At 42.0% G+C, this 25,097-nt stretch overlaps 1 protein-coding gene across 2 annotated transcripts; it reads left to right on the top strand.

Annotated features, from left to right (window-relative positions):
- The first annotated feature begins 1,690 nt into the window (after positions 1-1,690).
- mylk5 (myosin, light chain kinase 5) lies at positions 1,691-23,772 on the top strand. 2 transcript variants are annotated; one of them, XM_079521597.1, is made up of 17 exons: positions 1,691-2,010; positions 6,521-6,670; positions 7,564-7,716; positions 8,975-9,124; positions 10,703-10,738; positions 12,420-12,547; positions 13,169-13,322; positions 13,747-14,061; positions 14,184-14,286; positions 17,143-17,346; positions 18,537-18,754; positions 19,337-19,460; positions 20,202-20,354; positions 21,791-21,920; positions 22,343-22,430; positions 22,547-22,687; positions 23,341-23,772. In XM_079521597.1, exons 1-17 carry the CDS (start codon positions 1,758-1,760, stop codon positions 23,544-23,546), a joined length of 2,706 nt encoding a protein of 901 aa, XP_079377723.1. In that variant the 5' UTR covers positions 1,691-1,757; the 3' UTR covers positions 23,547-23,772. The 2 variants fall into 2 exon arrangements, with proteins under 2 accessions (XP_079377723.1, XP_079377722.1); XM_079521596.1 differs by having other exon boundaries at positions 6,503-6,670.
- The last annotated feature ends 1,325 nt before the right edge of the window (positions 23,773-25,097 follow it).

The following is a 25,097-nucleotide window of genomic DNA, read 5'->3' as shown; positions in this document are numbered from 1 at the left end:
CTGTCTATGGAAGTCTGTGTGTGCTATTTGCGACAAAGCGTGTTGTGACGTTATAGTAAGAAAAGAAAAGAAAAGAAAAGAAAAGAAAAATATGTTTTTGGCATAGAATAATGCAAGATAATGGCATGCAAGTGAATGTAAAATGAATTGGCTAGTACATAACAGAAGCGCATGTTGGTGGCACATCAGTTCATGAATAGGTCCTAACAGTGCTGTCTCCCCATCAGTGTAGCCAAGCATTAATAATGTGTTTGGCTTTGTGCATTCTTCCCTTATCTCCCAGGAATGAAAACAAACGGCTGTCAGACCTTGAACGAGGTATTCTGTGTGATCAGTGATGTAGTGTTTGGGAAGTCTGGGACATTGGGGAGGGGAGTAAACTCTTACTCAAATCAATCGAATCAGCTTTATTGCCACATCACAGGTTAACAGAAGTTTAAAAAAAAATCACACCCGTGTGAACTGAGTGGTGTAAGGTCTTATATAGCCTGATCAGCTGTGGTATGACGTAATGTCTGACGTAATGAAATCACACCCGTGTGAACTGGGTGACCATAGCAACCATGCTCATTTTTGAGTGGTGTAAACCACTCCTACAACTGGCTTTGTTAGTCTGTCTGTGCAAAAAGAATTAGCATGGTTGATGCTGATTGGTTGATGCTGATTTCATTACGTCAGACATTACGTCAGAACACAGCTGATCAGGCTATATAATACCTTACACCACTCAGTTCACACAGGTGTGATTTTTTTGGTACGGACAGACACGTAAACTAACAAAGCCAGTTGTAGGAGTGGTTTACACCACTCAAAAGGTGTGAAAGGAGTGAAATTTGATTTTGTGCAAGTTCTATGATTTTTGTTATTTCCATAGAAATAAAGAAAGGGAAGAAGAAGAAGGGAAAAGGGAGATCAATCAAAGAAAACAAAACTCTGTCCGTCTCTCTCTTCCTCAATGGCATTTGGAGTCAGACAAAGCTAGCAGATCCTGTGACTGGAGACTGATGGAGAAACTGCCTGGCTATTTGTGTTGTAGGTCGACAGCCATACAGATTGCCCCTACGCACCACAGCAGAGCTGTTTGACATTGTTACCACAGCAGCAGGTGGATTTTGTTAGCGTGGATGTGTTGCCCTGGACACAGCTGGACTGCACAGGCTGCTGCAAAACACCACAGGATTGATGTGCCTGTTGTTACACATCACAGCTCTAGTCCAGAAATGTGATATTACTGTGCACAGTGATGATGTCACAGGTATCACAAAGTCCAAGTACAGCATTGATAAGTGAGCAGGGCAACAACAGAGAGTTCAACGAATAAGGGCACATTCAACAAACAGCAGACCTGTGACCTTTTGTCGGGTGTATAGATAAGTGTGTGTGTGTGTGTGTGTGTGTGTGTGTGTGTGTGTGTGTTTGTCAGGGTTTTACTAGTGGGCGGGGGACCAGACATTAGGGAGGAATTAGAGAGAGAGAGAGAGAGAGAGAGAGAGGGGGGAGAGGGGGTGAGAGATATATGGTCTGTCTGAGAAGACGTAAGTGAAAAGGAGAGATTTGTCAACAGTGAAAGGGTGGGGTTATACCAGGGGAGGGTGAATAGAAAGGGGTTGAACATGTGAAGAGAAGGTGGCTAAAGAGACAAGGCAAGCTCAGATACTATATGTGGCTTGGTTGTGAGTGAGAAAGAGAGGGAGTGAGAGAGAGAGAGCAGGGCTTTAAAAGAAAACTAAACTTGGAAAGCTCATCCGGAAGCCTATATGACAGAGAGGGGCAAGAGGAAATGTGATAAGCAACGTGGGAAATTACTGTGTAAATTGCTTGTCACTATAGTTGAATGCAGAGACGGAGGCGGTGCAAATATGAACGGCAACAACAAGCAGCACTATGTGTCAACCTTCAGGATGTACATCAGGTCACCCTGCGGCTCGCCTGCACAGGGGAACGGGTCAGGAACCGGACCCATGAACACCAGTGGACCCACCAAGGACCCGGACAAAGTTACAGATAATGGTACTGTAAGGGCAGTGTTTGGGTTTGAGTGTGTGATAAAGGTAAGCCAAGGCCACTGTTTGGGTTTGAGTGTCTGCAGGAGCATGCAGAGGTAATGTGGGCATATCAAAGGGACAGATGTATGCATGACTGATCAAGGACGAAAAAGAGGGATTGCAATGTTTTGGAAATGGCTCAGCCTCAGGTCGTAACTGTTATCAGAAAAACAAGGTCAACGTTGTAACAGCAAGTTAGAACACAAGATTTGGCATGTTCACCATAACCACACATTGTGCAATTACTATTTACAATTACCATGTGTGACTTAATAGTTATACAAGATCGGACTAAATGGAGATCGGGGTAAATTAATTTTCTTACATTTCTTGATGTGAGAGATTATTAGGCAGTACGGGTTTATTATCCTCTCAAACTTTGAGAATGCTTAAGTCTAATATCCGGTCTTCTGTTTGTACTGTATGTCCAGATCTGAAATTGTTTGTTGCTGTTATGCTTCTGAACTTTCACTTTCAGCTGGGAGTTGTACGACTTGTTTCAAGGCAGAATTCCATATCCGTTATACCGGTATTCCTACTTACATCATGACATAGATAATTTTGTATTCCTTGATTGATTGAATACTTGATTACACACATATGAAAACAGTCGGCCACAATATAGGCAAACATTTGGCAAAGAATATGCAAGCTTACGTTGTGACTCTTTGTGAACTTGTAGATCATTTATTTTTTTAAAGGGAATTGTTGGGGGTGGGCCATGCGGTGCTCCTACAGATCCCTGGGGTACCCCGGTCAACGAAGTATAGAGGGTTTAAGTGGTTATGCCTTCAGTTGATTTGAACCAACTGTCTGAGGAGGTGTGAGAATTCACTCCTGAGTGTGTTTGTCTGTTTGGAAAGGTGCAGTTGTTTGATTTATGAATCAGCCTTATAGAAAACCTCCCTACAGGTTAAAGACCATGAAGGTCGGCTACACTGTCTGCCAACTGTCAACCTCAGACTGTAGAAGACAGTATTGTAAACACGGACCAAAGGTTCATGGTAAAACCATCCCTGTTAGTTATGTTTGAATGTAAAGTAACTAAGGAACTATTTCACACAAGGACACAATCACAGTTGCTTCAGTTGCCTGCTACAACTCGGCTCTAATCTTGCCTAGAGTCTCTACCTACCTAGGCTGGCTACACCTGACAGCATGTTGACAGAACTAGTCGCTAGGGCAGAACAAGGCTAACTAGAAAAAGTGCCCTTCTGGAGGATAGGACTGTGTGAGATGTTTGGCAAAATGTTTAGGAGTAATATAAACATGTTTTTTGTTTGTTAGTTTTTTGCAACAATTTTCTTCATTTTGTTGAGGAAATGCAGAGCCAGATCGCTCATAGCATGAGGATAGAATTCTGGATGAGCAGGACATGTGCAGCATTTTGAACGAAACGGGCCACTCCTGAAAACTTTGGAAGGCAATCTTAGCCAATCAGTGTAGAATCTGAGAAATCCAACAGACTCGTCTTGATCACATGACTACATAGATCATGTGTACCGATTTGCGTGAGATTTGGATGAAATCTGTGTGACTAACATAAGCAATATGTTTTGCAGAAATCGGCCTCATGGTGGCGCTATAACCGGCAGATGTGGAGGGATGCAGGGACAATGTTTTTCCATGGCCTCTAGGGAGTGCGCATACATAAATTGTATACAGATCGATGCAGTTATAGCTAAAACCAGGAATTGGCCTGTTATAGCGCCACCGTGAGGCTGATTTGGGGAAAGAAATTGTGGCATGTCGTCCTCGGCCTAGTGGAAATGTGCGTGTATAATTTCATGGAAATTGCACACTGTGTTTGTGATTTGTGTCATTTTGTTCGAAACGGACCAATCATGTGAGCTTTGGAAGCCAATCTTAGCCAATCAGGATGGAAGATGGAAAATGGTGCAGATCTGTGTTGATCACATGACTATGGAGATAGTGTATACCGAATTGTGTGATGTATGGATAAAATGTGTACGAGTAATCTACAGAAATGTGTTTTGCCTAAATCGGCCTCATGGTGGCGCTATAACAGGCCGTTGAGGAATATTTGGGGCAGAGGTTTGTCGTTGGCATCCAGGGAGTGTGTGTGCAAAGTTTGGCATGGATCGGGCCAACGGTGGCGGAGATTAGCTGGTAATGGACGGACGGACGGAAGGAAGGAAGGACGGACGCGCGAGCACACACACACACACACACACACACACACACACACACACACACACACACACACACACACACACACACGGACGGAGTGCAAAACATACCGGTACTCTCTCCCCATGCCTTCGGCCTGGTGGAGACAAAGAGCCAACCAGAGAGCTCAGATCCCCCTGCTGTTACCAATAGAGCGTCGCAGTCCCGCCCCCTACCATGGCCCAGGAAATGATTCTCTGTTCATTTTCCTCATAGACATTAAAGAAAGTATTTATTTAAAGACGTTTACGCCGCGGACAAAGCCAACTCGAGTTTTTTTGTTGTTTTTCTTCTTTGTAATTATTTGTTTGGTCCAAAATATTGTTTGTGTTGTCATGAGTTGTCACGACTCGAGTTGGCTTTGTCCGCGGCGTAACCGTCTTTAAATAAATACTTTTTGAAATGTCTATGGGAAAAATGCATTGGGATTCATTTCCTGGGCCATGGTAGGGGGCAGGACTGCGACGCTCTATTGAGGTGTCCCGGTCGGTTGAGCGATGCCTTACCGCGACAACCGTGTACACATCAAACTACTACAAACGATTTTCGGCCATAGACATTAATTGACGGCCATACAGCCCGACGTCTGGTTGGTGTGTAGCAGCCTTTAGTATACAGTAAATCACCTGCCATTGAATGGTTAATGATCAGACTGGGGGTCCCACTCAAGCAAGGTCAGCTCTGTGGCAGCTGATAAGGTGCTGCTAAACTTTAAAACCTGTCCATGTCAGAATTGCTGATGTGCTCGTTTGGGAATACACACGGCTGTCAACTGTCCTGGGGCCCGCGCTACAGGACACAGTTCCAGCTAGGGTTCCGGAACAGTATCTCTGCTCAGCCCAGGGATGCAACGTGGCATTAGTGTGCGGTACACAGTAAACCCCTCATGGTTAACCTACCTCAGAGAGTGTACAAAATCTACAAAATAGACCCATACAAATGGATAAATTAACACTGAGGATTTGACTCGTAGACTCTTCTCTTTTGGGAGGTAATACATCACCTGTTGACATCGTCTTAACTGCAACTGAGGAGAACTTAAAGCGAGGCTTAGTTATTTGCTTGTGTGGTCTTGACTGGGTAATGCTGTGTGCTTTGGGATTTGAGGAGCCTGCTATCTGCATCAAGTTCTAATGAATTGGAGGACGCTTATGTAAACAAGTCTTAGTGCTTTTTCTGGTTTTATCTTAGCATATTTTGTATTGACCTGTACTTTCTTTGAACTGTACCCATTCTGCAAACTGTTAATATTCAATATAATTTTTCAATCAATCAATCAAATCAATATTCACTCCATGTGATATGTTTCACTGTGCAGTAGTACTGTCCTGGTCTCATAGGGAGAGATAAAGACAAACTGTTTGCCATTATCAAGATGGAGAACAACAGATACTCTATGACAAGAATACCCAAACACCCATGGTTGAAATGCTGTTTTGTTAGTTGTTAAAACAGAACCGAGAACACATGCATCACATGCAAATGTGGTTAACACACATAAGCGTAAAGGAAGAACAGAAAGAGAAGGAGTTACTAGAATTGTTGTCAGTTGTGGTTTGTGATGGCTAGACACAACCCTTAGTATGCACAGTAGGTGCAGGGTTAAGGCCAGAACATCATTTTGTAAAGATAAAACCCGCACACCGAGGTATTGACTTCCGCGAAAGAAGTCTAAACTATAGCTCTGTGTGCACGTGCTATCTCTAAAAACAATCATAGAGAAACCATTTCCATGCTGACTGGGTGAGTGACTGTGGTATTTTTGTTCCTTAATTTGAAGTTAAGAACATTTCATGCCATTGCAGGAATTGGTAGTGCATTAATGTTAACGTCAAATGATTCTAAGGAGAACAATGTCATCTGTATCATCTCTGTTGGGGTGGAAACCTTGTATGTCCAAAAAAAGTTAAAGGAATGCTCTTGCTCCTAATACTTTTCATTAGTTAAACACCCACAGAAAGACCACTTTCAACCTGTTGTTGAAATTGGGGCATTATTGGCATTATTGGGGAATTATAGGCATTATATATAGGTGAAAATAGGTAATTATAGGTGAAAATATACAAGCTCACTGTGAGTTTGTAGATCATCTTTTTATTTCTCCGCTATTTTTGCATGACACTGTCATATATGATTGAGTATAAAAATAGGGCATTCATATGATACAACATAAAAAGATGAAATGCGAAGATACAAGGTTTCTGCCCAACATCGACGATGAGAATTAAAAATATGTTTTCCTCTCTCTCTGAACCCTCACCTTCTAGTGCCCACCCCATCTACAGGGTACAACAGCCTGTCCCCTGTCAGAGGACTGGCCCCACCACTCTTCACAGAACCCATAGAAGACTGCTCAGTGGATGAAGGACGCGACATCACCTTGCGTGGGGTTCTCTCTGGGAGTCAGCCAGTCCGAGTGTCATGGTTACACAATGGTGAGCCAGGCAGTGGACATTTACACACATCACTTTCACAGATCATACTTTCAGTCATGTATGTTCTATAACAGTGGTTCCCAAACCTTTCAGGTCGAGACCCAAAAGAGAGATTAGACATAACCATAGAGTATATAAAAGGATAGAGACTGATCTGGCGCGAAGCTCTGCCCCCCCCCCCCCCCCCCCGCTATTCATGTCAGTGGAAGTTGCTCAGTGGCGTTTTGAAGCACCCGGAAGGACCGTCTACTTCCGCCTTTTTTCGATTTGGGCACCAAAATTTGGTGCCCAAAATGCGGAAGTGCAAACGCGCTCAACGTTAAAGCCCAGCTGCACGGGGTTTCCTCGTCATACTTCCACGGGTCCACCTGCAGTCCCTCCTCTTACCGCTAGGGCCCAGTGCTTCAACGTTGGAAAGCCTCACTGGCCCCTTGGACATAACATAATAGCAGATCTACAAGCACACAGCGCGTCGCTTCGCGCCACGCTGTGAGCTTGTACATTGGCTATTTTCATTACTTCTTAATTAAATTCATAGATTTTCTTATTTGTTTGTTTGTAAATGTAGGTATTAAATGGTATTTTTACTGTTTTGGAACCAGGGTTCTATAATAAAAGGAAGATGTGGACCCCAGGAAGACTATAGTTTTCACTACGGTGATGACTAATGGGGATCCATAACAAACAATAAAATAAGGCCTGTGTTCTGGTTCTGGTTCACCTCATCTCGTGCTCTGGCATTGATAAATTAAATGTTCAAATGTTCTATATTTTGTTAGCCAAGCGTGACACCATACAAGCACAGCTTATGTGCAGATTTACATCTACCTTGTCCTTACTCAGTCATAACAGCAGACATGTTCTCAAGCGTGCTTGTTTGTGCCTGTGGGCAGGTGAAGTGGCCCGTTTCGGCAAGCCTTTCTTCAATGGCAGTGAGGTGAGCTTTGTGGTGAAGGAGTGCCTACCAGAAGATGCCGGGGCCTATACCTGCTTAGCAGAGAATCTGGCGGGCAAGACCTCCTGCTGTGCAGCTGTGTTTGTCAGAGGTGAGATAACGCAGTGTGCAGAGAGAGAACCCATTCAAAAAGACATTTTCCATGCATTGTTGGTTTATGGGATAAGGTGATCGTGGCTCTATTTCATATGCAATTAAAGATGTTTTCAACAATCTCTTATCAGGAGGAAATGTTGAAACACAATCAGCTACTGTCAACTCAGGTTCAGGTTCAGGTTTATTTGTCATATGTATAGATACAGAGTACAATGAAAGTTTGCTCAGAGCATTCTCAGTCTTACATACACAAGACATAGACGCACATCTATAGTGCAAAGAAAAAGACAAAAACACAAAAAAAAGTGCAAGTGAAGTGACAATACAGTGCAATACAGTTCAAGGTCAGCTGTTCAGCAGCCTGACTGCCTGGGGGGAAGAAACTGTTACTGAGACGGGTGGTGCGAGATTTGATGCTCTGGTAGTGTTCTTTGGAAGGGAGTTGTTTGAACAGGGTATACTGCCTGTTCTTGTTCTGCACAGTGGGATAGATCAGATATAATGTTGAGTTTCTTATAGAGGGGTTTCTGCACAACTAAGGGGCAGAAAGCAGCACTCTACAGCCTAGTAGTGGTTACCAAACCTTTTGGGTCGAGACCCAAAAGAGAGATTAGACGTTTGCCCGGGACCCAAACTAGTGAAGATAGCAGATCTACAAGCACACAACGCGTCGTTTGGGCCACGTTGAGAGATTGTAGATCGGCTATTTACACTACTTCTTAATTATTATTTATGGATTATTTTAGATACTTACAGCATAATCTGGAACAAATCTTTAGTTTCAGACATTCTTGCACTTCAGGTCATGTGATCACTCACTGCAGTTTGATGCTCGTTGCTCTAGCTGGCTCTAATCACACAGCTGATTAGAGACCAATCAGCTGTGTGCACACCCAGTATTGTTTGTAAACAAGAAACCTGTGTATATGTCAACATGCAACTGTCAACAACTGTTAGTGTTGTCAACATATTGTCTTTCTTTGTTCTTCTTGTTATTTATTATTTATATGTTTAATCTATCTTGCCATCATTGTAAATGACAAAATGTCGAGGGTCCTCCCCCAATGATCTCTCCAAGAATGTTAAATAAAGGATGGTTGAATGAATGAATAGCTTACATGCTCCAGTGATGTCATTACGATCACTTCTCTAAGGACTAACCACTTTGCAGCTAGCGTTTCAGTTCTGACAAACCCTGTACCCTGTTTGTCGTTTCTTCTCCTTTCTCTTTCCTGTTGATAAAACCAATTCAGACTTTGAAACTATCTGTGGGGTGCTGGACAGCACATCAAAGACCAACACCATCATGGAAAACGGAGGGTCACCGCTGTTTCCCAGCATTGGAGGATCGAGTTCCCCTTCATTTTCTAATAACCAGATCGCCGGGGTGACGCCAAGAAGAGGTAATGGGATTGTTATCAATGACAAATTACATATAACAACTTAACAAGTCCAATACATTACTTATACATTACTTAATAATAGAGGGTATGCGTGTGACATCATCATCATCATACCCGGAAGTTACGCGGGAATGCCTACTGAGTGGCAAACATCTTTCTAGCCTTAAGTTGTCAGCCCATACATCAGATCAGAAAATTCTGATCTTATTGCATTAAACGACATTAAACAACGTTAAACTCACTTTTCCACTCAGTTTGCCACTCGATTTGCCACTCACTTAAATCACTTTATGCATGCGCATACCCTCTATTGTATTAAAGTTTCAGTCCTTGCCAAAAACAGGACTGAACCTAGGAAACAGGTTGAATTCGAAACAAAGTAATTTACCGTTGAGAAAAAGAAAAATCTTCTCATAAGCATCACAATTGCTTGTCATCCAAACAATGTCTTTCATTGATCATATATACAGTATATAGATCATATAAATATACCTGTCCTGTATACTGTATAATGATACAATTTGTATCCCCAGAATTATTATATCATCATATCAGCTGGACAATATGTATCAATATGTAAGTGTATAACCAGAAGTCAGGAAGTACAGGGCTACAGGAAGTTCCAGTAGGCTTGAGTAGTGTGTAGTGACAACATATCCTTGCACTTCCTGTACTTTTGGCCTTGTAGTCCCTTTCCAGTATTTATCTCCTTTACTTGTGAGATGGAGAAAAAACTGGGAACAATGTTAACACAACTAGATCAGAGAGAGTAATCTTGGCTGATATTACATGTCATCAATCGTTCCTGTCTTTAAGGAATGTGTGGAAAATGTAATTACCTTAATTTTCTGTGTGTGCAGTGACAGTCGGTGCAAAACACTGAAGCATTTTAAATGAGCTGAGCATGAAAGATAATAAAGATGTCTGTCTCCAACGCTCCATACAATAGCGTGAAGTAGAGTCAGTGCAGCATGGATTATGCCTCTGATCTTCTATCTTCAGTGTCACGAGATCCAAAGGTTAAGCTTCACAACACGTGACATCATGCTGCATGCTTCGTAGTTTATTACTGTATATAATGTTAATATAATACATCCTTAAGAGAATACCTGCGGGTCGTTTTGATAGTTACAAAATTAATTTCACTTCCTAAGTTCAGTCCTGTAGCTGTACTGTACTTGTTCCAGACAGTACCTCTCTGCCCTTGACCATTGTCATTGTTCCCCATGCTGTTGATAGTGATGTTATCCCTTTCTTATTTTCTTTCTAAAGGAAGTACGTTATTTCCAGTCTTGTAATGATTGGCTCTTCGGCAAATGAGGGATTGTACCAACATTGTTTTGCTTCTTCCAAAACAATGCAGCTTTGATGTGCTTATACTGAAAGCATTCATTCACAATGAATGCCATGTAAGGAAAGGAACGGCACAGCACAGTGCGCCGCAGGGATAAAGCTAGACTATTTGCAAGCTGATAGCCCATAGAAAGAACACGGCTCCGCCTTCATCTACCTGCTGCTCAGTGCTCACCCTGGTAGTGTTCACCTTTAAATTCACATGCGTTCCATCTCTCTCCATAGAAGCCATTCCAAAGAGGAGAGCAAACTCAGCGACAGGTAAGAAGAGGTCAACTCTCAGTTTTCTCCTGCATCACTCTCTTTTTCTGACAACTACCCAACCCTTGTTTCTTTAATTTTCGCTCTCTTTCTTATTGTTTATTATAGTTGTAGAACTTATTGTCTATTATTACATAGTTGCTGGTCTGCGTCTTATGTTTTGTCCATAACGGTCAGACATATCAAGTCAACATTAGGCACAGATAGCACTAGAGCAACACTTTCTTTGTTCTTCTTCAGCCCTTGCTTTTTCTGTAAAAATAGAAAGGAAAGAAAACCGTAGTGTGTTTAACTCTTAAGTGTAAACATGACCTTTACGGTTCACATAATGGTCACTCTCAGAATAGGCTCAGTAGACAGACTGTTGACTCTCGTCAATAAAGAGGGCGCCGTTTTTCCTTTGTTCTGCCAATGAGTTCCCAGATTGCTCTCAGAGTTAACCGCCTGGATTTTACTTTGCAAAAGTGTAAACTATTGTGCTACCACAGTGAGGGACTTTGTTCTGGATATTCTAGACCACAAGAGTTGCTGAACTGGGTCAGTGAGGGTGTTACATGACAGCAATAACAATACATGGAGTCCACAAAATTGCTTCGCTGTCTGTCTTTTATTTACAGAAGTCCAATAGAAGCAGGGCTACAGATACAATTATAAGTAAATTGATTACCTATTTACCTACCTATAGGGTAAGTCATCAAATGAAAGGCTATTTGAGAACAGTCCAGGCCCTGTGCAGGTGATAAAGACATAATCGTCTGTTATCACTTTGCCTCCAGTCAAATAGCCCTTGTATTTGAATACTGATCTGGTAAAGACCTTGACATTATGTTCATAAATGGACATATTATTTGTAATGCAATGAGGTTATTTGACTTCAGCATGAAGTGTTTCTGTGTCTTATCTGCCAGTGTGCTCAAACTTATTTACTTATTGAATGTACTTATAAACATAAATATTCATTATTTATTAGTAGGAATAAAGTTACTCTTCTTCTACAGAGTTCTTGTTATCCTTTGAGACCGCTGGGTCAACCATGAACGGTCACTGTTCCCCTTCAGGGAAGAGCACATTTACGAAGAGCATCCAGTACAGCCTGAAACCTCATAACACAAACATTACAAATATTACGGCTGAATAATATATAATATATATATATATATATATTAATATATATGCTTGATCAGTAGACGGGGGGATCCCGAGACGTTCCAAAGCCAGTGAGTCGATGTGTTTCCTCCAACTGCGCCTTGGCCCGGGGTCTCCTCCCAGTGGCACGTGCCTCGAGGACCTCCCTAGGGAGACGTCTGAAAGGCATCCTAACCAGATGCCCGAACCACCTAAGCTGGCTCCTTTCCAGGCGAAGAAGCAGCGACTCTACTTCGAGTCTCTCTCGTGTGAATTAACTCACCCTATCTCTAAGGGTGATGCCAGCCACCCGTTGAAGAAAACTCATTTCGGCCACTTGTATTCGCGACCTTATTCTTTCGGTCATGACCCACACTTCATGACCATAAGTGAGAGTAGGAATGAAGATTGCTCGGTAGACAGAGAGCTAAGCCTCAATTATAGTTATAATTAATTACTACTCATAGTAGAGTTCATGGATTAATCACGCAGAACCCCAGAACATTGTCATGACATACCCCAGTTCGGTTAGTTTTGTATGCTGTGTGCTCCACAGGTCCAGCAGTACAGTTTCAGAACCCAGCTCAACATATTGAGGTGAGGGCAGGACAGACCGCTCGCCTGACGTGTTCGTTCACGGGAAGCGCCCCTGTAGTGTCCTGTTGGATCACAAACAAAGAGCAGGTAGGCTACAGTGCTGCTTGTATTTACACCACATCATTCCTGTTATGAGCTGTCTCCCTGTTGTGTTCTTTTGTTTTGTAGTGTCATTTTAATGGGTTTTCTGCCCAGTTTCGTTGCTGAAGTTATTTATTTTTCATTTTTTACATTTGTTTTTCCTTTATTTTGTAGTGATGTATAGTGTTTCCTGTTTTCATAATACCTGTCTTGACTCTTGTAGCCAATCATGTGTTGATTTTCAAAATGTTTTCATGCTGTGTCCTGTATCTGTGTTCCGTTTGCCTCTGCCAGTTTGTAACTTTACTGTGAGTATATGTGTGTTTTGGCTTTTGCCTTTAGTGTTTCTGAGCTTTCCTCAGAATTCTACCCTGCCAATTTCACAATGTTAGTTCCTCTCTTTGGTACATTCTCTCCCCTTTTTGGACTGTTGCTGGTGTAATTTACCGTTTTGTTTTTGAACTACTTTGCCTCGATCTGCTTGGCTCTGAACTTGGGTCCTACTCTCCACTCACAGTGACAATACTGTGTATAGTAAACATAACACTGTCCCACCGTATAACCACTTTCTGTGTTGAAAATGCAAACATAAAGCCACTCATTCTGTTTGTGTCTCTCACAATGCAGATAGTGGATTGTGCGGCTGTGTGGACAGAAAGCAGTGATCAAAGCAGTACACTTGTCATATCGAAGGCCCAAACACGGCACACTGGGCGCTACACCGTCGTCGTGAAGGATCGCAAAAGCTCCGCACAACACACTGTCACGCTTTCTGTTATCGGTAAGACCATGCTTCTTCAACCACTGTTGTGGCCACTGACCAGTATGACAGAAAATACATTTTCAGGTAGGAGAGAGACAGAGAGTAGACATTTATCAGCTTAATATTTTGTTCCAGTTAATTCTTTTCAGCATTTTTCACCGTAATTATTTGTTCCAGTTCCAATTTTGTTTGCTCATTTATTTGTGTCATCACTTACAATTGCACTTGTCTAATCTGTATCCTGACTGCGTTCTCTATCCTGATTGGATACGTTTAATGATAAAAGGCTGGAGAGACATGGAGACTCCTGTTACTGAACAAACATTAACCAATAAGTACATCACAAAATAGAGCTTATTAACACTTATTTTAACCAAAGACAATCACTTGCACTACCTTTTTAAGTTTGAAGTTTTATGTACATCGTCATCTTTCCCACCAGAACAGCCGCAGCCTCCTGCCTCCTGCCCTGTAGTGTCCATCATCTCCGCCAGCAGCCTGGTCCTGTCTTGGTCCGGTCCCAGTTACGACGGGGGCAGCGTTGTCCTGGGCTACGTGGTTGAGGTGAAGAGCCAAGGCCCCACAGACTCTGAGGGGGACTGGAGGGAGCTGACAAGCCAGTGTAAAAGCACCTCATACAGTGTTTCTTCAGGGCTGTGGCCTCAGGTGGACTACTGGTTCAGAGTAAGGGCCTACAACTCTGCGGGGGTGAGCGAACCCAGCCAAGTGTCACCGCTGGTTAGGATGGAGCACAAAGGTGAGATATATGGGATTGATTTACAACTAGTTCCATATTCTGCTCGCTGAGTAGGATTTTCACTCCCAGGATTACTTAGATTTACTCCCTCTGATATCAGCTATGTCCATATTTGCTTTCAGAGAAGCCACAAGGAGAGGAGTCATTTCAAACATATACAGATGTCAAGGTAGATTCTACACACAAAGTCGCAGACCACTACAATGTCCTGGAGAAACTGGGAGTGTGAGTATCTGTCATGGCTAATTGCATAATGCTGTTAAAACACACAGCTTACATCTGTCTTCTATAACATGATACTATTATCGAGCCAAACAAGCCAATTTCTTGTTAACAAACTAATTTCTTCCAGGAAGCATGAAATGGCTCATTCCTCAGATACAGTAAGCACATGTATTGGGTTCATTTCTGAGGAAAGAATTAGCTTGTTTTTGTCTGATGGGTCAGTACAAAGATGGAAACTCTTAGTTTATTATAAAATGTCAAAACATGCAGAATCCGCTACTTCCACGAGATTTGTTTCAAGAGTGTTTTAAGTGACTACAGTTTACTGTCCGTCTTAATGTTTAATAATGTTGACACATTTTGGTTTTTAATCAGATTTGCATTTACAGTTTAGACATTTAGCAGATGCTAATATCCACAGTGACTTGCAAAGTGCAATATCTAAGTAAGCAAGTGAAAACTTGTCACCAAATAACTTGGTGTATGGCCAAGAAAATAGAGTGCAAAGAAAAAAAATAAGTGCATACATTACCAGGATAAACATAAAGCCTAGCATCTGTTTAAACATCATGCATTCTAATCTAAATAACAAGCGACCAACATCCATCTACACAAAAGGGAATCATGACTGCTAGGGGGTGAGGTAGAGTCCACAGCTCTAATTGAAATATATGTATCGTTTGATGTTGTCTTTCAGAGTCATGTTTCAGAGTTATATGCATACTGTAAGGCCTTTTCCAGTCGTACAGCGCATGTGTCTACTTACCTGTAGAGCTAGAGCCTGACTAACCTCCTTATTTGTATTCATTCAATGTATAGATGGTAACGTTATAACCTAAACCTACATGTTGTGTTGGTTTTAACACAGTACTGGTTTTAAATACAGCTGACAGTAATCAGCTGTATTTGATTGCCCGAATTTTCAAATTGTTCAAAAGTTCAAATCAGGGGGGCGGGAGCGCAACATTGGCTCACTCTGGCACTGTTGGAGTTGGAGAAAAGTGGATGTCAGAGACATGAAGGGAAGTTAACTGAGAGAAGGAGCAGGCTTTATCTAGCGAACACCAGGTCCAAAAACATGACCAGCTCTATGAGTAGGAGGAGAAGGAGATACGGGAGGTTGAATGAGGGACGGAAGAGAAGTAAAGCTGATGAGTGTCAGCCTCTTCAACAAAGTCTCCAAGTGAATGATGGATGAGGTGTGAAATTGAGACGGCATAAAATTCGTGGAAATTGAAAGATAAAAAAAGATTATAGGAACACTTGGGAGATGTAACTAAACCTGTACCACCACCACCACCACCACAACCTTGGCCTGAAAGCCTGGGAATGTGGCTTTTCCTTTTGATTTCTTCTTTTCTTTATTCAGGGAAGCCCATTGAGAGCAAGCTCTCTATTTCAAGGACGCCCTGATCACAGCATATAAAACACAATGCATATAATGAAAAACAATAAACAGTTGAACCACATTTCAACATCACAGATGCAAATAAATGTAGTGTTCCATGAAACGGGTGCAGTCACTATGTAGTGCGTCCTCAAGAAGCACCCTGAATGTCTATGGAGACCAATCGAACCAGTTTGTTCCATTTGTGTGGAGCATAATAAATGAAAGCAGTTCTTACGTGGACTGGTATGTGTGTTTCTGAACGTGTTGAACATCCAATAACTTGTGGATCTAACAGCGAGGATAGTATAAAGGAAGCTTACCACACAAGGCCTTAAATAAATCAAATACAATGTTGCTCTCTACGAACTGCAAGTGATGGCCAACCCATCATATAAAATATGTCCTCTTAAAGGGATAGTTCAGATTTATACTTGCCATTAATATAGTGGTTGCAACTGTATTAATTGATTGCCCGAGTCCTGTGGTGGGAGTTCTGCTCTGGTTTTGGTCAATATTAAGTAGATCCGGTCATTTAGTGGGGGGCACTGGGGCCACGCAGTAAAAGTAAATTAATTCACAAGACTAACGTAATTTGTATTGTTGACCTATTTCTAAAATATTAGCGCAACTTTCGTTCAACTTTGACCCCTCTATCACATGGAATTTATTTTGGGCGTAGTGATATGGGGGTAGAGGGGTCTCAAATGAACGAAAGTTGCACTAATATTTTAGAAATAGGTCAACAATACAAATTATGTTAGTTTTGTGGATTAATTTACTTTTAATGCGTGGCCCCCTGTGCCCCCCACAAAATGACCGGAACTACTTAATATTCACCAAATCCAGAGCAGAACTCCCACCACAGGACTCTGGCAATCAATTAATACAGTTGCAACCACTATATTAATGGCAAGTATTTCATACAGCTTAAGTTAAAAAAAAATCGGAACTATCCCTTTAATGTTTTGGCTAGGCGCTCTAAACAAGGGCTCGCAACTCACTTTGTAATGCTCCAGGTAAATGTATTCACAAACACAGCAGATAGAACATACTGCTCCATGGACCTTAAATGAGAGCTTAGCATCTAGCCAAATGCCTAGGTATGTACAGTATACTGTAAGATGTGACCATCTCAATTTGTACCCCTTTTAGTGTAAATACCAGTGGATGGATTTGTGTTTGGAGACCTAGTAAATACCATGCATTTTGTTTTGTTTGTGTTCAAAACAAGCTTACGATTAATTAGAGCCGATTTTTCAGAGTCTAGAGGGAGGCATACGCTCAAACGAATTACGCTCCATGGACTGCTGATCGCCAGTTCCAATGCCTACCTTCCATAAGGATGTAGTGATCAGGTTACGTCGTAGATGAATTTGACAGATGTGTGATCTCACAAAAATCCTGACACTGTCTAAATTTCATTTTCCTGGACAAACTGAATACAAGTATTCTTTTCTTTTCCTTAGGGGAAAGTTTGGCCAGGTGTTCAAGCTGACCCACAAAGTGACCGGTCATGTGTGTGCCGGAAAGTTCTACAAAGGCCGTCGTGCAAAGGAGAGGGAAGCAGCCCATAAGGAAATAGAGCTGATGAACCACCTCCACCACAACAAACTGGTTCAGTGTCTGGCAGGATATGACCACAAGCCTGAGATGGTCATGGTCATGGAGTTGTGAGTAGTAATATAATAATAACTAGAACTGCACTCTGTCGAGTGCCTACTTGCTTGTTGCACACAAGTAGGCCATAAATGGCCTACTAGTGCGCAAGCAGAGCGTGCAAGTGCTGTAGACCGCTACAAACTTTCAAATCTTAACCTCACATATTGAATTATTAGATTTAGCTATTTGCTACGTACCTTCCAGCTTGCCTATGTCTATGTATATGTAATTTCTGAGTTGGTTAGTGGTATCTTGGTCTCGGTGGTAATGGCCAGCTAGTCTCATGCTCCTTACTGCTATCAGTATGAAATAATTTTAACATCTGTTGAAGAAAAATATGGTAATTCATCATAACCTTTTCGAAATCACACTGAAACACGTCATCGTTACGTCACCATCGATAACCAATTATACCCTGGCATTGGTACATATATTCATCACGTCATATGCTCATATGTCTATATATATGTGTATATGTATGTATGTATGTATATGTAGTTTCTGAGTGGTTGGTGGTATAATGTGGTTACTCGGGTGGTTTGATGCGTATGTCCCTGACACTGAAACATATCATCATTACGTCACCATCGTCAACCAATTATACCCCGGCGTTGGTACATAATCTTCATCACGGTTCACGGAAAGCATACATGCACGGTCATCTTCCGTATGTCCGTATGACATCATATCACGTACATTCTAATGGACATTGGTACATATCTTCATCACGTCATGGGACATATGCTTCGTGGCATGACGGAAAACATACCTGCACGGTCAGCTTCGTGCCAGCATATGACGTCATAACATGTGCTGGCCCCGGACACGCGCATCGTAGCACCTGACTGATAACATTACTTGCACGCTCTGCTTGCGCAAGTAATAATAATGTAGCAGTACTGTATGTCAAGCCAAATTCATACTTCATAGCACAAAGTGTCCTCACTGAAACTAACATATTTTCAATTGACAAATTTGATTTGATTTTTTAATTATTATAATTTGTCTAAACTATTCAATCAATCAAAAAATCTGTTCTTGTTGAGCAATGCCAGCAAATTCCGTCATGAAGCAGTGAAATACAGTATAGCATTGTACTCGTTTCACAAGGTTGTTACAGTATATTAGACTATTAGTACACTCCTTGTATTTCTTAAATATAATCCTATAGTCATTCTGTCACTGTGTGCTATCTCTTTAGCATTGCAGGGGGGGAGCTGTTTGAACGTATCGTGGATGATAACTTTGAGCACACAGAGCCGACCAGTGTGCAGTACATGCAGCAGATCCTTGAAGGAATCGGGTACATGCATCAGAAGAACATTGTCCACCTGGACATCAAACCTGAAAACATTGTGTGTGTTGACCACACCGGCACCTCCATTAAGATCATTGACTTTGGACTGGCCAACACACTGGGTGAGTAAAAGAAGTGATTAATTAATTAAGTAGCACTACTTGGTGGAGAACTTGTGTAGCCTATATATCACCCACATCCTATTAAAATTACAGGTGGATCACAGTACAGGTGGACCACAGTCGCGTCAATCTGACTCAGACAAACATAAACAAACCCAATACCCGATATGCCCATATACTCACTGTATATGCATATCACTATGACTCAGACATAACCATAAACAAACACATATATGGATATCAAGTTGTCCAGTGCAACCGATCCAACCAATATACAGGGCATGTACTAATGAGATCAGGGATTTCCATATATGGGCATAAAAGAGACAGACAGACGGGTACAATGGATACTCTGACAAAGCCTCGACACCACGGCTCAGACATATCGGTCGGATCAGGGTTCAACGTAGGTGTGTTTGACTGTTACAAAATGAGAGCGACACAGAGACAGACAGCTTGACATAACGGTGTCAGTAATTATTCCAGTAATGAGTGGAACTTTTTAGATTTAGGCTTGGATTGGCGAAATGGTGAAATGACCACAAATGCATTTGAATGTTATAATTATGAAATTGTTTGCAGACCCCAACACTCCTCTAAAGGTGATGCAAGGAACCCCAGAGTTTGTGGCCCCAGAAGTCATCAGCTATGATCCTGTGTGCTTGGCCACTGACATGTGGAGCATCGGAGTAATCTGCTACATATTGTGAGTAACTTACCCCAGTTTTAATTAGAAGCATGGATCATTTTCATTCAGTCTGCTCTTTTTAACCTTCCATAATAAGTCTAGAATATTTCACTGGCATGTTAGTAAATCAGTGGTGTTGGTGAAAGTCTGAGTGGAAAATATGTCAGAAAGAATGCACGCACGCACGCACGCACGCACGCACAGTCAAAACTCAGTATTCACAAACATGTGCCTTGACCTGTTTGACTACACTACGTGTGTGTGTGTGTGTGTGTGTGTGTGTGTGTGTGTGTGTGTGTGTGTGTGTGTGTGTGTGTGTGTGTGTGTGTGTGTGTGTGTGTGTGTGTGTGTGTGTGTGTGTGTGTGTGTGTGTGTGTGTGTGTGTGTGTGTGTGTGTGTGTGTGTGTGTGTGTGTGTGTGTGTGTGTGTGTGTGTGTCAGAAAGAATGCACGCATGCACAGTCAAAACTCAGTATTCACAAACATGTGCCTTGACCTGTTTGACTACACTACAATTGTGTGTGTGTGTGTGTGTGTGTGTGTGTGTGTGTGTGTGTGTGTGTGTGTGTGTGTGTGTGTGTGTGTGTGTGTGTGTGTGTGTGTGTGTGTGTGTGTGTGTGTGTGTGTGTGTGTGTGTGTGTGTGTGTGTGTGTGTGTGTGTCAGAAAGAATGCACGCACAGTCAAAACTCAGTATTGTATATGTGCCTTGACCTGTTTGACTACACTACAATATTGTGTGTGTGTGTGTGTCCTCATCAGACTGAGTGGTGAGTCTCCATTCCAGGGTAACAGTGACGAGGAGACCCTGGCCTCTGTGACGGCAGCCCAGTGGGAGTTTGGTGAGGAGAGCTTTGAGGACATCACCGAGCAGGCCCAGAACTTCATCAGCTCCCTGCTCAACAAGGACACCAGGTGACCCCGGGACACCAGTTCATCCACAGCTAGCATGTGTGTGTTCTCTGCTGCTCTAAGTTGACTGTGGTCTTCTGACTTCCCTCTTCTTGAGTCACCCAGACACAAACCTTGAGACAACCAGGGTTGTCTTGTGTCTGAACTAAAACTCCCGCTAGGGAGAAACAGGATGGAGTCTTATAGTACTTCTATTTAGCACACTAAATAGTTTTGACCCACTGGAGGTTGTATTACAGTACCTGTGAAAGCAGTGGCCTTGTGGTTAGAGTGTCCGCCCTGATACTGGGAGGTTGGGGGTTCGATCCCTGGCCGGGTCATACCAAAGACTGTAAAAATGGGACCCAATGCCTCCCTGCTTGGCACTCAGCATCAATAGGTTGGATTGGGGGGTCAAATCTACTAATCAAATGATTCCCGAGCCCGGCACGGCTGCAGCTCACCGCTCCTTGGCTGCGGCTCACCGCTCCAAGAGATGGGTCAAATGCGGAGAACAAATTTCACTGCGGTAACGTGTGTGACAAATTGTATGACTTTGACTTTGAGTGATCTTGAAAAAGCCTACCTCAAAATGTACACTTGTTTGTCTCACCAAATGACTGCTTAGCAGTTGTCAGTGATTAGACAAATGTTTCTTTTATGGTCAGCGCCGCTCAGTGGTTCTTTCTCTTCCTTCTCTCATCTCCCTCCTTTGTTTGTCTGTGACAGCCTTACGTGTTTTGACCTTAGCCCTGGTTCCAGGAAGGCCTCTGCTGCATACCTACAAAATAATCCCCTGCCGTGCGAGGTGTCCAACTTTAGTCAAAATAAACTAAACTACTTTGCTACTCACACCTCTCAGGACCCCACCTTCTCTGTATACTGTCTGGCGTGGTAGACCTATTTAACTTTCTGCCCAAAAAAGGTATATACAGAGAAGGTGGGGTCCTGAGAGGCTTCCCAGCCTGGAGAATAGACTTTCAACAACACAAAACAGCCTTTGTTTCGGTGAGTAGAAAGGTAGTTTAGTTTATTTTTGACTACAGTCAGACACCTTGCATGGCGGGGTGTTGGTGTGAAGCAGAGGCGTTTCTGGCAGAGCGTTGGAGAGAACTCTCTAACAAACTGGACCAGGGCCATTTTGACCTGCTAAACTCACAGGTGTCTGATACATTTTCCTAATTCTTAGCACTGACTTCAGAAACATTCAAATATTCCTGTCTAGTCGTAGTCTATACAGTTCTCCATAACACTGTCAAAGCAATAAGGCAAGTTACAATTTCTTGATCTACTCGTAAACCTTTGTTCCCCCAACTGTCCTTTTTCTTCTCCTTTGTTGGGCTTTTGTTAGTTATCTCTGGGACAGAGTGGGGATGGGATCCAGGCCTTCCACCATTGCATCAGCAAAATGTAGCAAAACCAAAACAAGATACATTTTATACCTCTGTGTTCTGTTCCAGACGAAGGATGTCCTATAAGGAAGCCCTGGCTCACCCCTGGATGGCGACGTTTAACCTGGTAGACCCCGGCACGACCAAGAGCCTGTCCAAGCAGAAGATGAAGAGATTCCTCGCTAGGCAGAAGTGGAAGGTAGCCTGGCTTTTTAGCACTTGGATTTGAGTTGTTATTTTACCCTTTTATTCACTGATATATTGGGAACTGACCAGTATGACCACAGCCATCTGTTGTTGGCTGCGGCATCTAGACCAGTTGTTGCGGGAAGGGAAATCATATCTCATTCAATTTCACTCATACTTTTTCAGCTATATTCTCATTCCGATTCACTAAACTGTTTACACCCATATTTTGGGTGTAAAGGAATTTTCCAAACTTCCCACGTTAGTAGTCTGATTCGCTGTATGTCATTAGAATTCCTTATTCTAGACTACTAACGTGGGAAGTTTGGAAAATTCCTTTACAGCCGATTCGGCTATAAAGGAATTTGAGCCGAAATATGGGTGTAAACAGCTTAGTGAATTGGGCCCAATCTCTTCTTTTTCTGCCTCATATAGAAAGCAGGCAAGGCTATGCTGGCCCTCAAGAGAATGGCTCTGCTCTCTAAAGGAGACAGCCATGGATCACCTACAAGCTCCCGGGAAGGTGAGAAAATCCTTTCTCTGTAGCGGGACTGATCATCTCAGTGGCTCAAAACAAGGACTCATGTACTTTTCTGTGTAACATCTTCAAAGTTTAACGTTCTCTCATAATACTCCCAGATTGCCCATTGACACCAGAGACGGAGCAAGCCCTCCAGTCTCTTGAGCTTAAGATGCAGGGGGCTCCCCACTTCTCCCAGAAACTACAGGACCAGACAGTCACACAGGGCTCCAGTGCTCGTCTCTCCTGTCACCTACAAGGTATACACAGAAACATTTGTGCCATTATCTCTTCCTGGGACACCGTTACATTTTTTTTAATTTTATTTTATATTTTCGAGTTATTATAACAATATCAAACTTACCAAATCTTAACTGAAAAAAATCATGGATGTCTTAATTTAGTTTGAATATTTTTCAAAAAGTGGTTTAAAATGCATTCAAATGCAGAAACAATATAACTTTGACAAGAGATTGCTCTTAAATGTTGTGTGTGTGTGTGTGTGTGTGTCTGTGATTACTTATCTCGGTCTCTGCAATAAGATGCCATACTGAAATCAATGGTTTTTAGTGGCTTCCTCAAAAATTGAACATGCATGCTTTGGAAAATAGTTGGAAGTAATTATGCGAGTCGAACATTTACTGACCACCATAGTCCTTGAAGTAAAGGCATCTTTTGTGATGCAATTGTCATAGTTTCAGCACTGAGTGGGTTAACTTTGTTCCATTCCATTTCAACAGTTGTTTTGTCACTTGCAACTAGGGATTGGGCGGTATGGATTTTTTGTTATCGCAGTAATAAATCTCTGTTTACCGACGGTATGGCGATATTGAGTGATACCTCAATAAACGTTGTTTTGTATGAAATACAAAAAATAAATAAAAAAACTCTGCCACCCCCTCTGTCTTGACAGGCTACCCAGACCCAGAGGTGATCTGGCTGTGTGGGGAGCAGCCTGTCGAGGAATCGTCTACAGTGCAGATTGAGTACGAGGATGATGGCCACTGTACCTTGGTCCTGGCCCAGGTGGACCCTGGTGATGGCAATATTTACACCTGCAAAGCCACCAATGACCAGGGGGAGGCAGTCTGCTCTGCCAAACTCACTGTGAAAGAGTAACAATGTATTCATAAATGTGAATGGATATAGCAGTACATAATGCATACTTACACGCATAATGCACTCATAAACACACTAGGGATTGTGGAATATATTGTGTTTTTCTGTTCTGTATGTACATTTCTTATATTTGACTTTATTACAATTGTGAACCGCAGCACTCTGATGTGCAGGTGTATATTGCAGGTACATCAGATATTCAGCCATTAAATTGTTATGCATTTTGTACTTTTTCCAAATGTATAGACATAAAGTACATTAACATTATGAATGAACTTTAACACCTACACAATTAGTGTATCCTACAATTATATTTCTAGTGTCACTGTGCTATTTCGATAGAAAAATGTCTAAGGTAATGACGTACAGCGCATTCCCTTACTTACAATTGTAGTATGAACTAGAAAGGTCGCAATTTTAAAAAATTGCAAAGTGTGGTTGCCGCAGTGGCTTACATATGCCTCTCCCACTGATATTGCCAGCCAATTACAATGTTGCGTCACCCCTGCGATCATGCGTAAGTAATTCGGATGGGATTTATCCCCCCAAAAAACATTTTTCTGCAAGAAACGGTTACATTTTTCGCATTTGCGGCACCCCCTATGGATGAAAATGGAATCGCTTTTGGCTTTTGTTTGAATAAACCACCCGCGACATCTGATTCAAATTTGGGATGGATTGGACATTCCGTTCGTGACTTTAGGCATTTTTTGTAAAATAGGCCCCTCCCACTAACTTCGGACGACGATTAAGGCCGAACGTACGGACAAAAATTTTTCAAAAAATCTGAAAAAAATTGAAACGCGGTCCGATAGGTCCAGAGATCATATGTACCGATTTCTGTGAGATTCGGACAAAATCTGTAGAAATAGAAAATAAAGGTGTGTTTTGAAGAAAAATCAAAATGGCGGAAAATCTATCCTGACGCAAATGGGCGTGGCCTTGAATTTACGACCTACGGTTCAAGAGTTATAAGCCAAAACGTAAAGTGGGCTGTTATAGCGCCACCATGAGGCCGACCGATGTAATTATAAGTTAATTAATTTTAGTAAGTATTACGAATTATCCCTCCAAGTTTTGTAACTATAGCCCTTACGGTCTCCGAGGAAAAAATACTTGAACGTGATTTTTCGCATTTTCCCATTCATGTCAATGGGGAAATTTAATTCACTAATAAATTAATATCAATTAAACTATACAATATTTCTCTTAGCAATGACCAAGCACACCATTCCCGATTTTTCCGGTCAATTTGACATATGGGTCAAGTGCGTACAGTTAAAACTGTGGGAGGAGTAGCGTTTCAAAAAAAGGGTTACTCCAGTAAAATAAATAAAGTGTTACAACTAGAAAGCAGTTCCTGTAGAAACTGCGTGGGCTCGCTAAAAACGCAATGTATAAAGTTATAGCTGTGTCTGTGGGACCACCCACCAAGTCTGAACACTGGTTTTTCATTTTTAAGTTTTCTTTTTTAAGTTTTTTATTTTTAAGTTTTTTTTTAAGTTTAAAAAAAAAAAGTTTTTAAAAAAAAAGTTTTTAAAAAAAAGAAGT

Source organism: Electrona antarctica (genome assembly GCF_951216825.1).
Source record: "Electrona antarctica genome assembly, chromosome: 14".
In the NCBI taxonomy this organism is placed as follows: Eukaryota; Metazoa; Chordata; class Actinopteri; order Myctophiformes; family Myctophidae; genus Electrona; species Electrona antarctica.
This window is presented reverse-complemented; position numbering and strand designations above follow the sequence as displayed.